General features: G+C 43.2%; 1 protein-coding gene across 1 annotated transcript; it reads left to right on the top strand.

Annotated features, from left to right (window-relative positions):
* The first annotated feature begins 1459 nt into the window (after positions 1-1459).
* rrm2b (ribonucleotide reductase M2 b) lies at positions 1460-17653 on the top strand. The gene is given in 11 exon segments (XM_070438684.1): positions 1460-1630; positions 5117-5269; positions 5555-5671; positions 7594-7731; positions 8455-8527; positions 8530-8544; positions 11401-11534; positions 11916-12020; positions 16933-16982; positions 16984-17043; positions 17227-17653. Coding segments are annotated over 11 exon segments (1107 nt in total). The 5' UTR covers positions 1460-1474; the 3' UTR covers positions 17333-17653.
* Positions 17654-17697: the final 44 nt, after the last annotated feature.

Below are 17697 nucleotides of genomic sequence, written 5' to 3' on the forward strand. Positions count from 1 at the left end.
CTATAGTTATCATGGGTAGGCCTATAGTTATCATGGGTAGGCCTATAGTTATCATGGGTAGGCCTATAGTTATCATGGGTAGGCCTATAGTTATCTAGTTTAGGTATATAGTTCTCATAGGTAGGCCTATTTGCAGGAAAGATTAAAGAGTCCAATCCTTACTGTGTAGTACATTTTCGATATCAATTTTCAGTCAATCAGAAAAGGATATTAAAACAAATGTTGAGCTCCGGAGAGAGAGCAACTTGTATTGTCATTACATAATACTGCCGCAAATAAGGTGCACGGGGAATTAAGACGCCGACCGACCTCTGGTGACGTTGGCTAGATAAACGCATGCGCAGAAATACGTCATCGGGTCTAACGTAGAGATTATTTTGAGGAGATGGTAAACTTCATTGGTTTCTTAACGCCGGTTGTGTGCGTTGCCCATGCGTCGTCAATGGGCCGCGCGGTGCATGCTTGACGATTCTGGGACAAGGAGATCACTCCTTCAAGGAATGAATTAGAGTGAATTCTAGCTCAAAAACCCAACATTAGCATGAATTACGTGAACAAGAAGTAACAACATTACACCTATTTTCCGAGATAATTAACATGTTCTCTGTAATATCGTATTGTTTTGAAATAGTGTCATTGCAWACTATCGAGGAAAATAGAGGTTTCTCGATTCATGCGGYWTTCACATGCTAGTCGGAACTAAGAAACTCTGACYTGCTAAATGGTTGAAMACGGCATGTKTGTAACTACAACYAATTATCAAGTCGAAYATTTCAGAGTTACCTATTTCTGACTAGCAAATGAACGTGGTAACATAGTGTAACGACCCTGGGCCTCGAAGGTCGAGGTTCGTTCACACCTGCTCCCTGCATTGTTTCATTCATGGGGGCGCAAGGCCAGTAACCGAAAGGTTGCAAGTTCGAATCCCCGAGCTGACAAGGTAAAAATCTGTCGTTCTGCCCCTGAACAAGCAGTTAACCCACTGTTCCTAGGCCGTCATTGAAAATAAGAATTTGTTCTTAACTGACTTGCCTAGTTAAATAAAGGTAAAATAAATTACAATATCTTGACGTTTAGAAGGTATTGCTTAACGATTAGTTTAGCAGCCGTTTGATGCAGCATGACAACGGGAACGCGATTGGTCGACGTCTGCCGGCAGAGTTACGCCATTTATTTCTTGCTGGGATTCTTATCTCTTCCTCTATTATCTTGGTCGAATTGTGCGTTAAATCAAAGGCACTCCTTCGATATAAAGTTGTTTTTTACGAAAATGAAAACGTGTCAGTTTGTCACTTTCACGGGGTTGGAGTAGTAACATGTTCAACTACTGTAGACATTGACTCAAATCTAGGTTGTGCGTTTAGATTTTGAGAAAATGTAGATCTAAAGAAAAACATGTAACGTTTCTCACTGACTTGTGGAACCTRAAACCCCGGCCTGGTCKGTTTCGCCTACGTTCCCGGAACTTCTCGCGATGTTACGCCTCTGGGTTGAGAAACGCTGTGACCAGACCAAACACAACACGGTGAACACTAGCAGGAGCKACTTCGCTGCTTTAGTGTTGTTGGTTGTTCACGAAATGGACTGCTCAAATCTAACGAATGTACTCACAGAGTCCAAGGATTACCAGGTAACAACAATGTAAACCTGTCGAAATGCTTATTTTTTCTTCTTCATTGTGTATAGTTGTAACGTTATTACTATGCCACTTTAAATAGCTTAGTGTGTGAGCTTGTGTAACCTTAAAAACAAASACCGCTACAACTGCAACAACTGAGAGCTGAGATGTATGTAGTKTAGTCCGCTAAACAGTATGGAACAATCAAAACCTTAAGCAGTATTCAGGGCAGGCACCTTGGCGAACGACTGTGATACATTACTRCAATATTGCTGCGTTGATTGTTGATCTAAATGTAAATGTGGTCGAGAAAGACTGCGATCACAAAGAGCATGTTACCCAGATGTAATTTATAATAGCAGACAACTTATTTATTGATGTCAAATATAATGTTGCTGCTCTTTTATCTAAGAACTGCATTGTCGTCCGTGTGTTTTCACCGACGTTATGAAACAAAAAATGGTGTATGGGGTTGCTGCCGGAGCGCGGTGGAGCGGCGTACCCTCACTATTTTCTATTTGACTCGAGAATAYATGGAGCTGGTCAAACTATTTCTGGAAAATTTATTCAGATACATTCTAAATAAATGTTATTTAATTACCACTACAATTATATGAAACTAGAATGTCAAACCAAATATGTATAGCAGCCTAGAGGTAGGTAAATAAATGGTGGTTTCGTCCCGGTCTTCTCTCTGGCAGTGGCGAGAATGACGAACTATTAGGTTGTGTGCACTGCAGAGGTCAGTCGGTCCTGACTACTTMGGCCAATCAGACCGTTGGAAAAACATTTGTGTGTCTGCCTTGAGGATGTTCATAAACCTCCACAGACCCCTCTTGTGCAGTGTAACCCAGAATTATGTGACCACTTGGTGAAGGCGACACCATTTTGCCTAGGACCWGTGGCGACTAGTCATTCAGGGCAGGTGAACAGCCCCACATTTTTTGCAAAAAAGGCTTGCCTGTGTAACAGTATAGCTTCCGTCCCTCTCCTCCCCCCAACCTGGGCTCGAACCAGGGACCCTCTGCACACATCAACCACAGTCACTCACGAAGCATCGTTACCCATCGCGCCACAAAAGCCGCGGCGGGGAACAATTAGTTCTAGGTCTCAGAGCGAGTGACGTCACCGATTGAAACACTATTAGCGCCCCACCACTAACTAGCTAGCCATTCACATCGGCCACACCTGCTTTGCATGTTATTTTTATAATACGTGTCACATATAAGTTTGCAAACAATGTTAAAAAAAAAAAATAAAATAAAAAAATGTATATATCACTGAGTTAATGAAGCTGCATACAAGCATTGTTCTTTTTTCTTCTTGATAAGGCAGCTCCAAAATGCAGGTGTTTCAGCCATGCTCAGTCTTTCTATGTGGTGGGGCGAGCCAGCAGCGTTGCGCCATGATTGGCTCAGTGTTCTGTCACTCATGGGGACACTACTTCACAGCCAAGTCTAAGGGTAGAGCTAGAAAATGTATAGCCCTTGGGTGCTGCCATAGAGTTACATTAAAAGTGCCCATCCAAGAAGGCTCAAGGTCATTGGCCACAGATACAATTAGTCAAATCATGTTATATCTACTGTAGCTTTGATTGGACTGATCATGTCAACATCATACTTTCTAAATATTAGCTAGCATCATCATCATGAATCAAGTTGACAATCTACTTGAAAATCCTTTTAATCCTTGTCAAATAGATCAAATGTATCGGTGCTCATCGGCTATTGGACATAAACTTACACAACAAGTTGGAAATCGCAAATTCAACAATGAGTGGTTTGGAAGAATCTGGCTGTGTGGTTCCCTAATCTGGATTAAGTGGTTTTTCCTAGTTAAAATGATAAACATCCGACATTGCCATGCTGTCAATAAAGCAAGATTTTGCTGCGCTCAAAACATCTTTAACTTGGAACTGCGAAGTCTTGAACTCACTGAAGTCAAGTTAACGAACTGGAAAGTCGGAATAAACAAACTCCGACTGGGAAAACGTTTTGAACGGTCATCCAACTGACTTCAGTGACTTCAAGACAACTAACTGGAAAGTTGGGTATAAACTGGTTGAGGAATGCCAAGCGTGTGCAAAGCTGTCATAAGGCAAAAGGTGCTACTTTGAAGAATCTCATATAATATATTGTGATTTGTTTAACACTTTTTTTTGGTTACTGCATAATTCCATATGTTTATTTCATAGTTTTGATGTATTCACTTTATTCTACAAATGTAGAAAATAGTAAAATAAAGAAAACCCTTGAATGAGTAGGTGTTCTACTTTTGACTGGTACTGTATTTACATTAGTCTATAGCCTACAAATAGTCACAGTACCACGTAGTCGTAGTCTATTAGTTATAGCCACAGTATTATACCACGTAGTCGTAGGTCTATACTCAACCACTAGACAGGATATAGACACAGTATACCACGTAGTCTTAGGTCTATTACTCACCACTAGACAGGATATAGACACAGTATACCACGTAGTCGTAGGTCTATTACTCACCACTAGACAGGATATAGACACAGTATACCACGTAGTCGTAGGTCATTACTCACCACTAACAGGATATAGACTTGATTGAACAAAATACAGAAAGCTAATAGTTTAACACCATCTGCGTTAATTCACTCATCAAAAGCAATACAAGAATATCTAAATTCCCATTAAAATAATTGAGATCAAATGACTGGTGTAGAGCGGACACGTGGAGAATGACTGTGTAGAGCGACACGTGGAGAATGACTGGTGTAGAGCGACACGTGGAGGAATGACTGGTGTAGAGCGACACGTGGAGAATGACTGGTGTAGAGCAGACACGAGAAGAATGACCGGTGTAGAGCGACACGTGGAGAATGACCGGTGTAGAGCGACACGTGGAGAATGACCGGTGTAGAGCGACACGTGGAGAATGACCGGTGTAGAGCAACACGTGGAGAATGACCGGTGTAGAGCGACACGTGGAGAATGACCGGTGTAGAGCGACACGTGGAGAATGACCATTCCCCATTGACAGTGATGATGACCTGTTTTTAAAATACGTATGCCTAAATTGGTGTTTGAGGGTATTCAAAATATAAATGTTTCTTTATTTTCTTTAACCTTTATTTAACTAAGGTTTAGACAATAGCCTGTGTGTGGGCATAGGTAGACGTTGTAATTGGAGGACGCATTTCTCTATGCATATTCTACAATGATGGGCTATTCAATTGGCTACGTCTGTCGGTACAAACTTTGAGGAAATGATGTCATTTACGTTGTTTTTTTGTTGCACTACCTCACCTAAAAACATAGACCTCCACCACTGGCTAGATCAGCTGAATCAACGACTATGTACTGATCAATATTCTCCAACCAGTGGTAACACAATTGAAGGCGTATTTGTTTGCCATCTGTATCTCAGATACGCCTACCATCCTAAAACGTWATCAAATATATTTCAGTTGATGTCCGGGTGACTGTATGCTGTAAGATGAAGAAGCTGTGGTCTTGTTTCACACAGAACAGCCATAAAGGCGCAGACCAGCAGCACAGCACGGAGGATGAGCCCTTACTCAGAGACAACCCCAGGCGTTTTGTCATCTTTCCAATCCAGTACCCTGACATCTGGAGGATGTACAAACAGGCCCAGGCCTCCTTCTGGACAGTGGAAGAGGTGGGGGCTAATTAACTTGAATTCCAAATGCTGCCTATTCCCTGAAAAGGAGTAAGGCAGTCCTCAGAATACATGAAACAATACTCCCTCATTTTGAATGTGTGAACTGAGTGAAGGCTTGCTAGGTTGATGTGTGGTTTGTAAAGCCTAATGTCAGAAGAGCGAGGCAATATGCTACATACAACACACAGTCTCACTCACTTAAAAAACAAAGCACGGTTTAATGTAGGTGGTTGATGTGTGGTTGATGTGTGGTTGAACTGTCTGTAACCGTCTGTGCTGCAGGTGGATCTATCTAAGGACCTGGCACACTGGGACAACTTGAAGCCTGATGAGAAACACTTCATCTCTCACATCTTAGCTTTCTTCGCTGCCAGCGACGGCATCGTCACCGAGAACCTTGTGAGTCCCTCTCTTCTTCCTCCTCTTCCTCCTTGAAGCCAAATAAAGGGTCTGTATGTTATAAACCCTGGTCTGTAGGGTGTTATAAAAACCTGGTCTGTAGGGTGTTATAAAACCTGGTCTGTAGGGTGTTATGGACCCGGTCTGTAGGACCCTGGTCTGTAGGGCGTTATAAACCCTGGTCTGTAGGGCGTTATGGACCCTGTCTGTAGGGTGTTATGGACCCTGGTCTGTAGGGTGTTATGGACCCTGGTCTGTAGGGTGTTATGAGACCCTGGTCTGTAGGGTGTTAGGGACCCTGTCTGTGGGTTATGGACCCTGGTCTGTAGGGTGTTAGGGACCCTGGTTGCTAGGCGTAGGGACCCTGGTCTGTAGGGCGTTAGGGACCCTGGTCTGTCGTTGAGGGGTCTTACGTAGGACCCTGGTCTGTTAGGGCGTTAGGGACCCTGGTCTGTAGGGCGTTAGGGACTGTAGTGCGTTAGGACCCTGGTCTGTAGGGCGTTAGGGACCCTGGTCTGTAGGGTGTTAGGGACCCTGGTCTGTAGGGTGTTATAAACCCTGGTCTGTAGGGTGGTTAGACCCTGGTCTGTAGGGTGTTAGGGACCCTGGTCTGTAGGGCTGTTAGGGACCCTGGTCTGTAGGGTGTTAGGGACCCTGGTCTGTAGGGCGTTAGTGGACCCTGGTCTGTAGGGCGTTAGCGGACCCTGGTCTGTAGGGACCCTGCGTCTGTAGGGACCCTGGTCGTAGTGCGTTGGGACCTGGTCTGTAGGGCGTAGGGACCCTGGTCTGTAGGGTGTTAGGCGACCCTGGTCTGTAGGGCGTTATGGACCCTGGTCTGTAGGGTGGTAGGACCTGGTCTGTAGGTGTTAGGGACCCTGGTCTGTAGGGCGTTATGGACCCTGGTCTGTAGGGACCCTGGTCTGTAGGGTGGTAGGGACCCTGGTCTGTAGGGTGTTAGGGACCCTGGTCTGTAGGCGTTATGGACCCTGGTCTGTAGGGCGTTAGGGACCCTGGTCTGTAGGGTGTTAGGGACCCTGGTCTGTAGGGTGTTAGGGGACCCTGGTCTGTAGGGTGTTAGGGACCCTGGTCTGTAGGTGTTAGGACCTGCTGTAGTGTGCGACCCTGGTCTGTAGGGTGTTAGGGCCCTGGTCTGTAGGGTGTTAGGGACCCTGGTCTGTAGGGCGTTAGGGACCCTGGTCTGTAGGGCGTTAGGGACCCTGGTCTGTAGGGCGTTAGGGACCCTGGTCTGTAGGGCGTTAGGGACCCTGGTCTGTAGGGCGGTAGGGACCCTGGTCTGGTAGGCGGTAGGGACCTGGTCTGTAGGGCGTTAGGGACCCTGGTCTGTAGGGCGTTAGACCCTGGTCTGTAGGGCGTTAGGGACCCTGGTCGTAGGGCGCGTGTTAGGGACCCTGGTCTGTAGGGTGTTAGGACCCCTGGTCTGTAGGGTTTAGGACCCTGGTCTGTAGGTGTTAGGGACCCTGGTCTGTAGGGTGTTAGGACCCTTGACTGTAGGGCTTATGGACCCTGTTCTGTAGGTGTTAATGGAGATTATCCACTGAGCTGGCTTTTTGTGTCCAAGACTAGGCGTCCGGGGAAACTTCCCCATAAGTTTTTTTTTTCTAGATCATGGATGTAGCTATACAGTAGTACCGTATTATACTGTATTCTCAACCCAGCCTTAATATATAATATCCATATTTATTTATTTACCTTTTATTAACTTGGCAAGTCAGTTAAGAACAAATTCTTATTTTCTTTCAAATGACGGCCTATGAACAGTGGGTTAACTGCCTTGTTCAGGGGCAGGACGACAGATGTTTACCTTGTCAGCTCGGGGATTTGATCTTGCAACCTTTTGGTTACTAGTCCAACGCTCTAAACCACTAGGCTACACTGCCGACACGATGTTATCCGTCCCTCAGGTCCAGAGGTTTAGTCAAGAGGTGCAGCTCCCAGAGGCCCGATCCTTCTATGGGTTCCAGATACTCATAGAGAACGTCCACTCTGAGATGTATGGCATGCTCATCAACACTTACATCAGGGACTCTGAGGAGAGGTACGTGACTAGAGTCTAATGAGATGTATGGCATGCTCATCAACACTTACATCAGGGACTCTGAGGAGAGGTACGTGACTAGAGTCTAATGAGATGTTATGGCATGCTCATCAACACTTACATCAGGGACTCTGAGGAGAGGTACGTGACTAGAGTCTAATGAGATGTATGGCATGCTCATCAACATCAGGAGCTCTGAGGAGAGGTACGTGACTAGAGTCTAATGAGATGTATGGCATGCTCATCAAACATTACATCAGGGACTCTGAGGAGAGGTACGTGACGTGTGGAATGCATCCTAGGCCCGCATCATGAAGCATCTCAGAGTAGGGAGTAGTGATCTAGGATCAGGTCTTCCCTGTCCATGTAACCGTATTCATTATGATCCAAAAGGCAACACTGATCCTAGATCAGCACTCCCTCCTGTGATAGTTTAACAATTGGCTCTTTCATCCCCCTCCTCTCCCCTGTACTATTCCCCAGGTCGTTGCTGCAAATGAGAACTGTTCTCATCAACTTACCTGGTAAAATAACGGAAAAATAAAAATATGCATTATGAACACAGGCCCTCGTATCTCACCAGGTGGTATATGGAGCTCATTTTGTCAGTTGAGATCATTGTGGTGAAAAGATGATACTAGACTTTGAGGGTTTGGTTGGTTTTGATCTGCAGGCACAATGTAATGTTCTAAACCTGTTCTCCGTTTCCCTTGTCTGTACACGGGAGCATTTGTTCAATGCCATTCAGACTATGCCGTGTGTGAGAAGGAAAGCGGAATGGGCCATCCAGTGGATCTCTGACACCAATCCACTTTTGGTGAGTTCTTGAAAAAGGGACAGTCTCACAGCTGTAACATCCCTGTTGCTATAGTAACAGTGTTTGACCCTGGACAATGCATGGCTAGGAAATGATCCTCATTGCTATAGTAACAGTGTTGACCCTGGACAATGCATGGCTAGGAAATGACTTCATTGCTATAGTAACAGTGTCCACCCTGGACAATGCAGGCTAGGAAATGATCCTCATTACTATAGTAACAGTGTTTGACCCTGGACAATGCATGGCTAGGAAATGATCCTTATTGCTATAGTAACAGGTCCACCCTGGACAATGCATGGCTAGGAAATTATCCTCATTGCTATAGTAACAGTGTCCACCCTGGACAATGCATGGCTAGGAAATGATCCTCATTGCTATAGTAACAGTGTTGACCCTGGACAATGCATGGCTAGGAGGAATGATCCTCATTGCTATAGTAACAGTGTTGACCCTGGACAATGCATGGCTAGAATGATCCTCATTGCTATAGTAACAGTGTTGACCCTGGACAATGCATGGCTAGGAAATGATCCTCATTGCTATAGTAACAGTGTTGACCCTGGACAATGCATGGCTAGGAAATGATCCTCATTGCTATAGTAACAGTGTTGACCCTGGACAATGCATGGCTAGGAAATGATCCTCATTGCTATAGTAACAGTGTTGACCCTGGACAATGCATGCGCTAGGAAATGATCCTCATTTGCTATAGTAACAGTGTCACCCTGGACAATGCATGGCTAGGAAATGATCCTCATTGCCGTAGAACAGTGTTTGACCCTGGACAATGCCATGGCTAGAAATTATCCTCATTGCTATAGTAACAGTTGTTGACCCTGGACAATGCATGGCTAGGAAATGATCCTCATTGCTATAGTAACAGTGTTGACCCTGGACAATGCATGGCTAGGAAATTGATCCTCATTGCTATAGTAACAGTGTTGACCCTGGGACAATGCATGGCTAGGAAATGTATCCTCATTGCTATAGTAACAGTGTTGACCCTGGACAATGCATGGCTAGGAAATGATCCTCATTGCTATAGTAACAGAGGTCCACCTGGACAATGCATGGCTAGGAAATGATCCTCATTGCTATAGTAACAGTGTTGACCCTGGACAATGCATGGCTAGGAAATGATCCTCATTGCTATAGTACAGTGTTGACCCTGGACAATGCATGGCTAGGAAATGATCCTCATTGCTATAGTAACAGTGTTGACCCTGGACAATGCATGGCTAGAAATGATCCTCATTGCTATAGTAACAGTGTTGACCCTGGACAATGCATGGCTAGGAAATGATCCTCATTGCTATAGTAACAGTGTTGACCCTGGACAATGCATGGCTAGGAAATGATCTCATTGCTATAGTAACAGTGTTGACCCTGGACAATGCATGCGCTAGGAAATGATCCTCATTGCTATAGTAACAGTGTTGACCCTGGACAATGCATGGCTAGGAAATGATCCTCATTGCTATAGTAACAGTGTGACCCTGACAATGCATGGCTAGGAAATGATCCTCATTGCTATAGTAACAGTGTTGACCCTGGACAATGCATGGCTAGGAAATGATCCTCATTGCTATAGTAACAGTGTTGACCCTGGACAATGCATGGCTAGGAAATGATCCTCGTTGCTATAGTAACAGTTCCACCCTGGACAATGCATGGCTAGGAAATGATCCTCATTGCTATAGTAACATGTGTCACCCTGGACAATGCATGCTAGGAAATGATCCTCATTGCTATAGTAACAGTGTTGACCCTGGACAATGCATGGCTAGGAAATGATCCTCATTACTATAGTACAGTGTTGACCCTGGACAATGCATGGCTAGGAAAATGATCCTCATTGACTATAGTAACAGTGTTGACCCTGGACAATGCATGGCTAGGAAATGATCCTCATTGCTATAGTAACAGTGTTGACCCTGGACAATGCATGGCTAGGAAATGATTCCTCATTGCTATAGTAACAGTGTTGACCCTGGACAATGCATGGCTAGAAATATCCTCATTGCTATAGTAACAGTGTCCACCCTGGACAATGCATGGCTAGGAAATGATCCTCATTGCTATAGTAACAGTGTCCACCCTGGACAATGCATGACTAGGAAATGATCCTCATTGCTATAGTAACAGTGTCCACCCTGGACAATGCATGGCTAGGAAATGATCCTCATTGCTATAGTAACAGTGTTGCACCCTGGACAATGCATAGGCAGAAATGATCCTCATACTATAGTAACAGTGTCCACCCTGGACAATGCATGGCTAGAAATGATCCTCATTGCTATAGTAACAGTGTCCACCCTGGACAATGCATGGCTAGGAAATGATCCTCATTGCTATAGTAACAGTGTTGACCCTGGACAATGCATGGCTAGGAAATGATCCTCATTGCTATAGTAACAGTGTTGACCCGGACAATGCATGGCTAGGAAATGATCCTCATTGCTATAGTAACAGTTTGACCCTGGACAATGCATGGCTAGAAATATCCTCATTGCTATAGTAACAGGTCCACCCTGGACAATGCATGGCTAGGAAATAATCCTCGTTGCTATAGTAACAGTGACTGGCTGGGACATGGTCCTCGTTGCTATAGTAACAGTGGACTGGCTGGGACATGATCCTCGTTGCTATAGTAACAGTGACTGCTGGACATGATCCTCGTTGCTATAGTAACAGTGACTGGCTGGGACATGACATGTTTCATATGTGTCGGTGGATAGTTATTGTGTGCTTTCTTCATGTTTAATAATTCAGCCTTCGCTGCTATTGACACCATTTTTTAATGCTGCCTTTATTTAAATTAAACCATTCCTCCATGTTGGTATTCCTCCACAGGGGAGCGGATAGTAGCGTTCGCTGCAGTGGAGGGCATCTTCTTCTCGGGGTCGTTTGCTGCTGTTTATTGGTTGAAGAAGAGAGGCCTGATGCCTGGGCTCACCTACTCCAACGAGCTCATCAGCAGAGACGAGGTTAGATGCTCTGTGTCCCTACAACTCTGAACCTCCAAACCAGTTCCACTGGCTCTTTTTAGTTGTTCCCCTCTAATCAGGAAGTAATTTACACCTGGGACACCAGGTGAGKKTAATTAACTAGCAGGTAGTAAACATAAACCAGAAGTGTTTGTGCCCTCTTGGACTGGGATTGAACAGTCCAGTTTTAGTCTCTTTTCAAAGGACATCTAAGCTACATTATACATATATTATTATATACAAGAACATTTTCCAGTGAAGTCTCAACGTTTTGCTGTTATTTGATTAGAAAAGTAGCAACAGCTAAAATGTATTGACCTCCCTGCCAATATAACTGTCACTATAGAGTATTGATCTTTTAATGTATGTTTGTATCTTCAGGGCCTGCACTGTAACTTTGCCTGTCTGTTGTACAGCTACATAGTGAAGAAACCGTCAGAGGACAGGGTAAAGGACATTATCACCAAAGCTGTCAGCATTGAGCAGGTGAGTCCGTGAAATGAATACTGTCTAACATCAGAAGTAGATGCATGACTCTCGCCTCGTGCTGTTGACCGTATTACCTCCACACCAGAGTCATGAAGKCAGTCAAATTCCACGTGACYGTTTAGGTGATTAGGYTTCTCCAAGCTCTGATGCTTGCGGATGGTCGTTAGTAGCCTACCAAACGTACTAACAGCCTGGTACTCAGCACTCTATTGTCCCACTAGTCACGTTGACATCAATGCTAATCTAATCAAACAYTCCACGAGAGCTTATGAKCTCATGTTGTGCAACATTTCAATAGGCTATGGAATTGCGTGAGAACAGAGTGATGGCCTCTATTAAAAAGAGGAGGATCCCATCAGACTTCTATAGACTAGGCCTACTATATTTATTTCTCAACTTTCCTAATATTAAGCWCATTGCTTGTCTTTGCAACAGGAGTATAGCTTACCTGATGGGAAAAGCRTTCTCCATTCGCTATTTACAAGCATTTCATTACACTYATAATAACATCTGCTAAATATGTGACCAGTAAATTTGATTTTGAAGTGCATAGATGATATTTTTCCCGCTGCCCATTTCGATAMAGGTGCATATGGTACATTCTAAATCAAAACARATTTCACACAAATATTTAGTATATTTAAAGACCAGAGTAAATCAGCAATTGTCTGATGGGTGACAATATTCGCCTATCACTTGTGAATGATATATTATCACGTGTGTATGATGCCCAGCATAAGAAACAATNATAATAACATCTGCTAAATATGTGACCAGTAAATTTGATTTTGAAGTGCATAGATGATATTTTTCCCGCTGCCCATTTCGATAMAGGTGCATATGGTACATTCTAAATCAAAACARATTTCACACAAATATTTAGTATATTTAAAGACCAGAGTAAATCAGCAATTGTCTGATGGGTGACAATATTCGCCTATCACTTGTGAATGATATATTATCACGTGTGTATGATGCCCAGCATAAGAAACAATWAAAAAAWRTATATTCTAATCATAGTTGTACACCTTGTGTAGCCTAGCCCATAGGCCTATTTTTTTATTATTATAAGGTTTGTATCACAACTACAGTGGCCAAATAACTTCTTAAAATTAAGCACATTAATCCGCTTTATAAGGGGTGTAGAGCCTAACTGGCATTCATAAGCAGCGTGTGAGTTTCAAGTTTGGGGAAGATAAATTTCATCATAAAAATTAACCTTTATAATAAAAACATTACATGCGTAATTGCATTTGCGGTCACTAATGGAACATTCACACTTATAAGCCTACTGCCATGTGTGAAATGCTGCGCTTATAATGTGAAGAAATAGTCATTTTATGCTAAATGTTCTGATCTGTTGCATCAGCCACGTTGCGTTAAAAAAAAAAAGTCTGTCCCAGACTATTTGGAATATTTATTTCTCGCACAGAATAGATCAMCTTTTGTACTATGGGGGATAGTGGATTGACATAGGCTAGTGCTYTTGCTGTTCGTTAGGCCYACTCATCWTKTTGGCTGAYAAWGTACAGTACCAGTCAAAAGTTTGGACATCTACTCATTCAAAGGTTTTGCTTTATTTGTACTATKTTCTACATTGTAGAATAATARTGAAGACATCAAAACTATGAAATAACACATATGGAATCATGTAGTAACCAAAAAAGTGTATATTTTATATTTAAGATTCTTCAAAGTAGCCACCCTCCATAAGGGCACATTTTAACGTGAATCTGGAACGTGTCCATAAGGACACATTTTAACGTGAATCTGGAACGTGTCCATAAGGACACATTTTAACGTGAATCTGGAACGTGTACATAAGAACACATTTTAACTGGCTAGGAAATTTGCCATCCTCACTTGCTTTATTAGTAACCCCAGTGTTCATCCTGGACAATGCTATGCTAGGAAATTTATCCTCATGCTATAGTAACAGTGTTGGACCCTGGACAATGCCCATGGCTTAGGAAAATGGATCTCATTGCATATAGAACAGTGTTGACCCTGCGACAATGCATGGCTAGGAAATGATCCCTTGCCTAAGTAAACAGTGTTGACCCTGACACCCCCCCCCCCCCCCCCCCCCCCCACCCCCCCCCCCCCCCCCCCCCCCCCCCCCCCCCCCCCCCCCCCCCCCCCCCCCCCCCCCCCCCCCCCCCCCCCCCCCCCCCCCCCCCCCCCTAGCATGGCTAGGAAAATGATCTCGTTAGCTATAGTAAAACATGACTGGGACATGAAATGTTTCATATGTGTCGGTGGATAGTTACTTGGTGTGCTTTCTTCATGTTTAATAATTCAGCCTGTCGCTGCTATTGACCACCATTTTTTTTTATGCTGCTTTATTTAAATTAAACCATTCCTGCCATGTTGGGTAATTCCTCCACAGGGGAGCGATAGTAGCGTTCGCTGCAGTGGAGGGCATCTTCTCTCTGGGTCGTTTTGCTTGGCTGTTTATTGCGTTTAAGAAGAGAGGCCTGATGCCTGGGCTCACCACTCCAACGAGGGGCTCATCAGCAGAGACGAGGTTAGATGCTCTGTGTCCCTACAACTCCTGAACCTCCAAACCAGTTCCACTGGCCTCTTTTTAGTTGTTCCCCGTCTAATCATGAAGTAATTTACACCTGGGAACAATCAGGTGATTAATTAACTAGAGGTAGTAAACATTAAACCAAAGTTCGGGCCCTCTTGGACTGGAAACAGTCCAGTTTGGCTCTTTTCTCAAAAAAAAACAAACAGGAAATCTGAGCAATCTTGATGCGCTGAACATTTTCAGTCTTAACGTTTTGCTGTTATTTGATAGAAAAAGTACAAGCTAATGTATGACCTCCCGCCATATAACTGTCATCATAGGATTATTGATCTTTAATGTATGTTTGTATTCTTCGGGCCTGCACTGTACTTTGCCGTACTGTTGTACATCTTACATAGTAAGAAACCGTACAGGACCAGGTTAAAGACAATTACCAAACTGTCAGCATTGGAAGCAGGTAGTCGGAAATTAACTATGTCTAACATCAGAGTAATCGTATCTGTCGTGCTGTTGACGCGTTTACCCGTACACCAGAGTCTTGAAGTCAGTCAAATATTCCACTGAATGCTTAGGTGATAGGCTTCTCCAGCTCTGATGCTGTGCGATGGCTCGTTAGTAGCCTAACAAACGTACTAACAACCCGGTACTGCAGCAACTATTGTCCCACCTAGTCACCGTTGACACATGCTAATCTAACAAACACTTCCACGAGAGCTTATGACTCAGTGCGTGCAACATTCATAGGCTTGAATTGCGTTGGAACAAGTGAAGCTCTATAAAAAGTAAGGAAGGATCCATCGACTTCTTCAGACTACGGCTACATATTGTTATTTCAAACTTCGCTAATATATAACACATTTGCTTGCTTTTGCAACAGAGATAGCTACTGAGGAAAAGCGTCTTCTCCTTCGCTATTTTACAAAGCATTCATTACACTATAATTCATCTGTAAATATGTGACCAGTACTTTGATTTGAAGTGCATAGATGAATGTTTTCCCACTGCCCATTTCTGATAAAGGGCATGGTACAATTTAAATCAAAACAGATTTCACATGCAAATATTTAGTATATTCAAACCAGGTAAATCAAGCAATTTCTGATGGGGTGACAAATATTCGCCATTCCTCTTGTGAATGATTATATTACACTGTGATTGAATGCCAGCAGATAAGAAACAATAAAAAAATATATATTCTAATCATAGTTTAACCTTGTGTAGCCTAGCCATAGCCTAGTTTTCTTATTATTAATAGGTTTCTGTATATTCTCCCACTAACACGTGCTGCAAATAACTTCTAAAATAAGACATTAATCCGCTTTTATAAGGGGTGTAGACCTAACTGATTCATAAGCAGCTGGTGAGTTTCAATTTGTGAGATAAATTTCACTCATGAAAAATAACCTTATAATAAAACATACATGCGTAATTGCATTGACGCGTCACTTAATGATACTCACACTTTAAGCCTCTGCGCCACTCGTGTGAAATGCGCGCTTATAATGTGAAGAAATAGTCATTTTATGTAAAAGTTCGATTGTTGCCATCAGCCACGTTTGCGTAAAAAAAGTCTGTCCCAGTATTTGGAATATTATATTTTCTCCACAGGAATAGCTGCACTTTTGTACTATGGGGATAGTTGGATTGGACATAGGCTGTGCTTTTGCTGTTCGTTAGGCATCATCGATTTGGCTATAATGCTAGTACCAGTCAAAGTTTGGACATCTACTCATTTCAAGAGGTTTTACTTTATTATGTACTATGTTCTACATTGCTAGAATACGTAATGAAGACATCAAAACTATGAAATAACACATATGGAATCATGTAGTAACCAAAAAAGTGTATATTTTATATTTAAGATTCTTCAAAGTAGCCACCCTCCATAAGGGCACATTTAACGTGAATCTGGAACGTGTCCATAAGGACACATTTTAACGTGAATCTGAACGTGTCCATAACGACACATTTTACGTGAATCTGGAACGTGTCATAAGACACATTTAACCTGAATCTGGAACGTGTCCATAACACACATTTTATGGTGAATCTGATGTGTCCATAAGGACACATTTTACAGTGACTCTGGAACGTGTCCATAACCACACATTTAAACAGGAATCTGGAAACGTGTCCATACACACATTTTTGACGGAATCTGGAACGTGTCCATAACCACACATTACAGTGACTCTGGAACGTGTCCAAACCACACATTTAACGGGAATCTGGAACGTGTCCCCATAACCACACATTTTAACGGGAATCTGGAACGTGTCCATAACCACACATTTTAACGGGATCTGGAACGTGTCCATAACCACACATTTTAACGGAATCTGGAACGTGTCATAACCACACATGTTCACATTTCAGGAGTTTCTGACAGAGGCCTTACCTGTGGATCTGATTGGGATTAATGGTTGCTGAGAAGCAGTACATTGAGTTTGTGGCAGGACGTTTACTCCAAGACTGGGATTGGCCAAGGTGAGTCTTTCATCATTATTTTGATTCTACAACATAGTATTTGTTGATATTTTTTTGTGTGTAGGTAGCGTATACATAGCGCCAGCCTGTTGGTCCTATCCAATCCATGAGTATGGCATGTCATGCTTGGTTGACAATGACCAAACGAGGTTGCAAGAGCAAAACAGATGCTTTCTATCCCAGGGTCTATTTGACAGAAAACCCTTTGACTTCATGGAGTCCATCTCACTGGAAGGAAAACCAACTTCTTTTTGAGAGCGTGTGGCTGAGTACCAGAGGTATGGAGTGATGTCGAACACCATGAACTGTGACTTCACCTGGATGCAGACTTCTAGTTAAAACACATTGTTCCACTTGAAGAAAAAGAGGAGGCTTCAGGAGTTTCTACCACAACCTCCGATGCGATTGGAGGGGAATCCTGATTGAAGGAATCCTGATTGGAGGAAATTATAACCACATAGGTGCTGAGTGGCATAGCATCAATCCGAGTACAGACACTCGTGTGGGTTGAAAATGAAAAAGGCCACACATTGTTACACTATTGACCTGTATATTGAATTTACATTGTTGTATTTGATCTTGATTAAACAAGGACCTCACACTGACAATAGCAACAATACCAGTGAGCCAATGCAATTTTTAATAAGTTGTAAC

This window comes from Salvelinus sp. IW2-2015, unplaced genomic scaffold (assembly GCF_002910315.2).
Source record: "Salvelinus sp. IW2-2015 unplaced genomic scaffold, ASM291031v2 Un_scaffold1112, whole genome shotgun sequence".
NCBI classification, from domain to species: Eukaryota; Metazoa; Chordata; class Actinopteri; order Salmoniformes; family Salmonidae; genus Salvelinus; species Salvelinus sp. IW2-2015.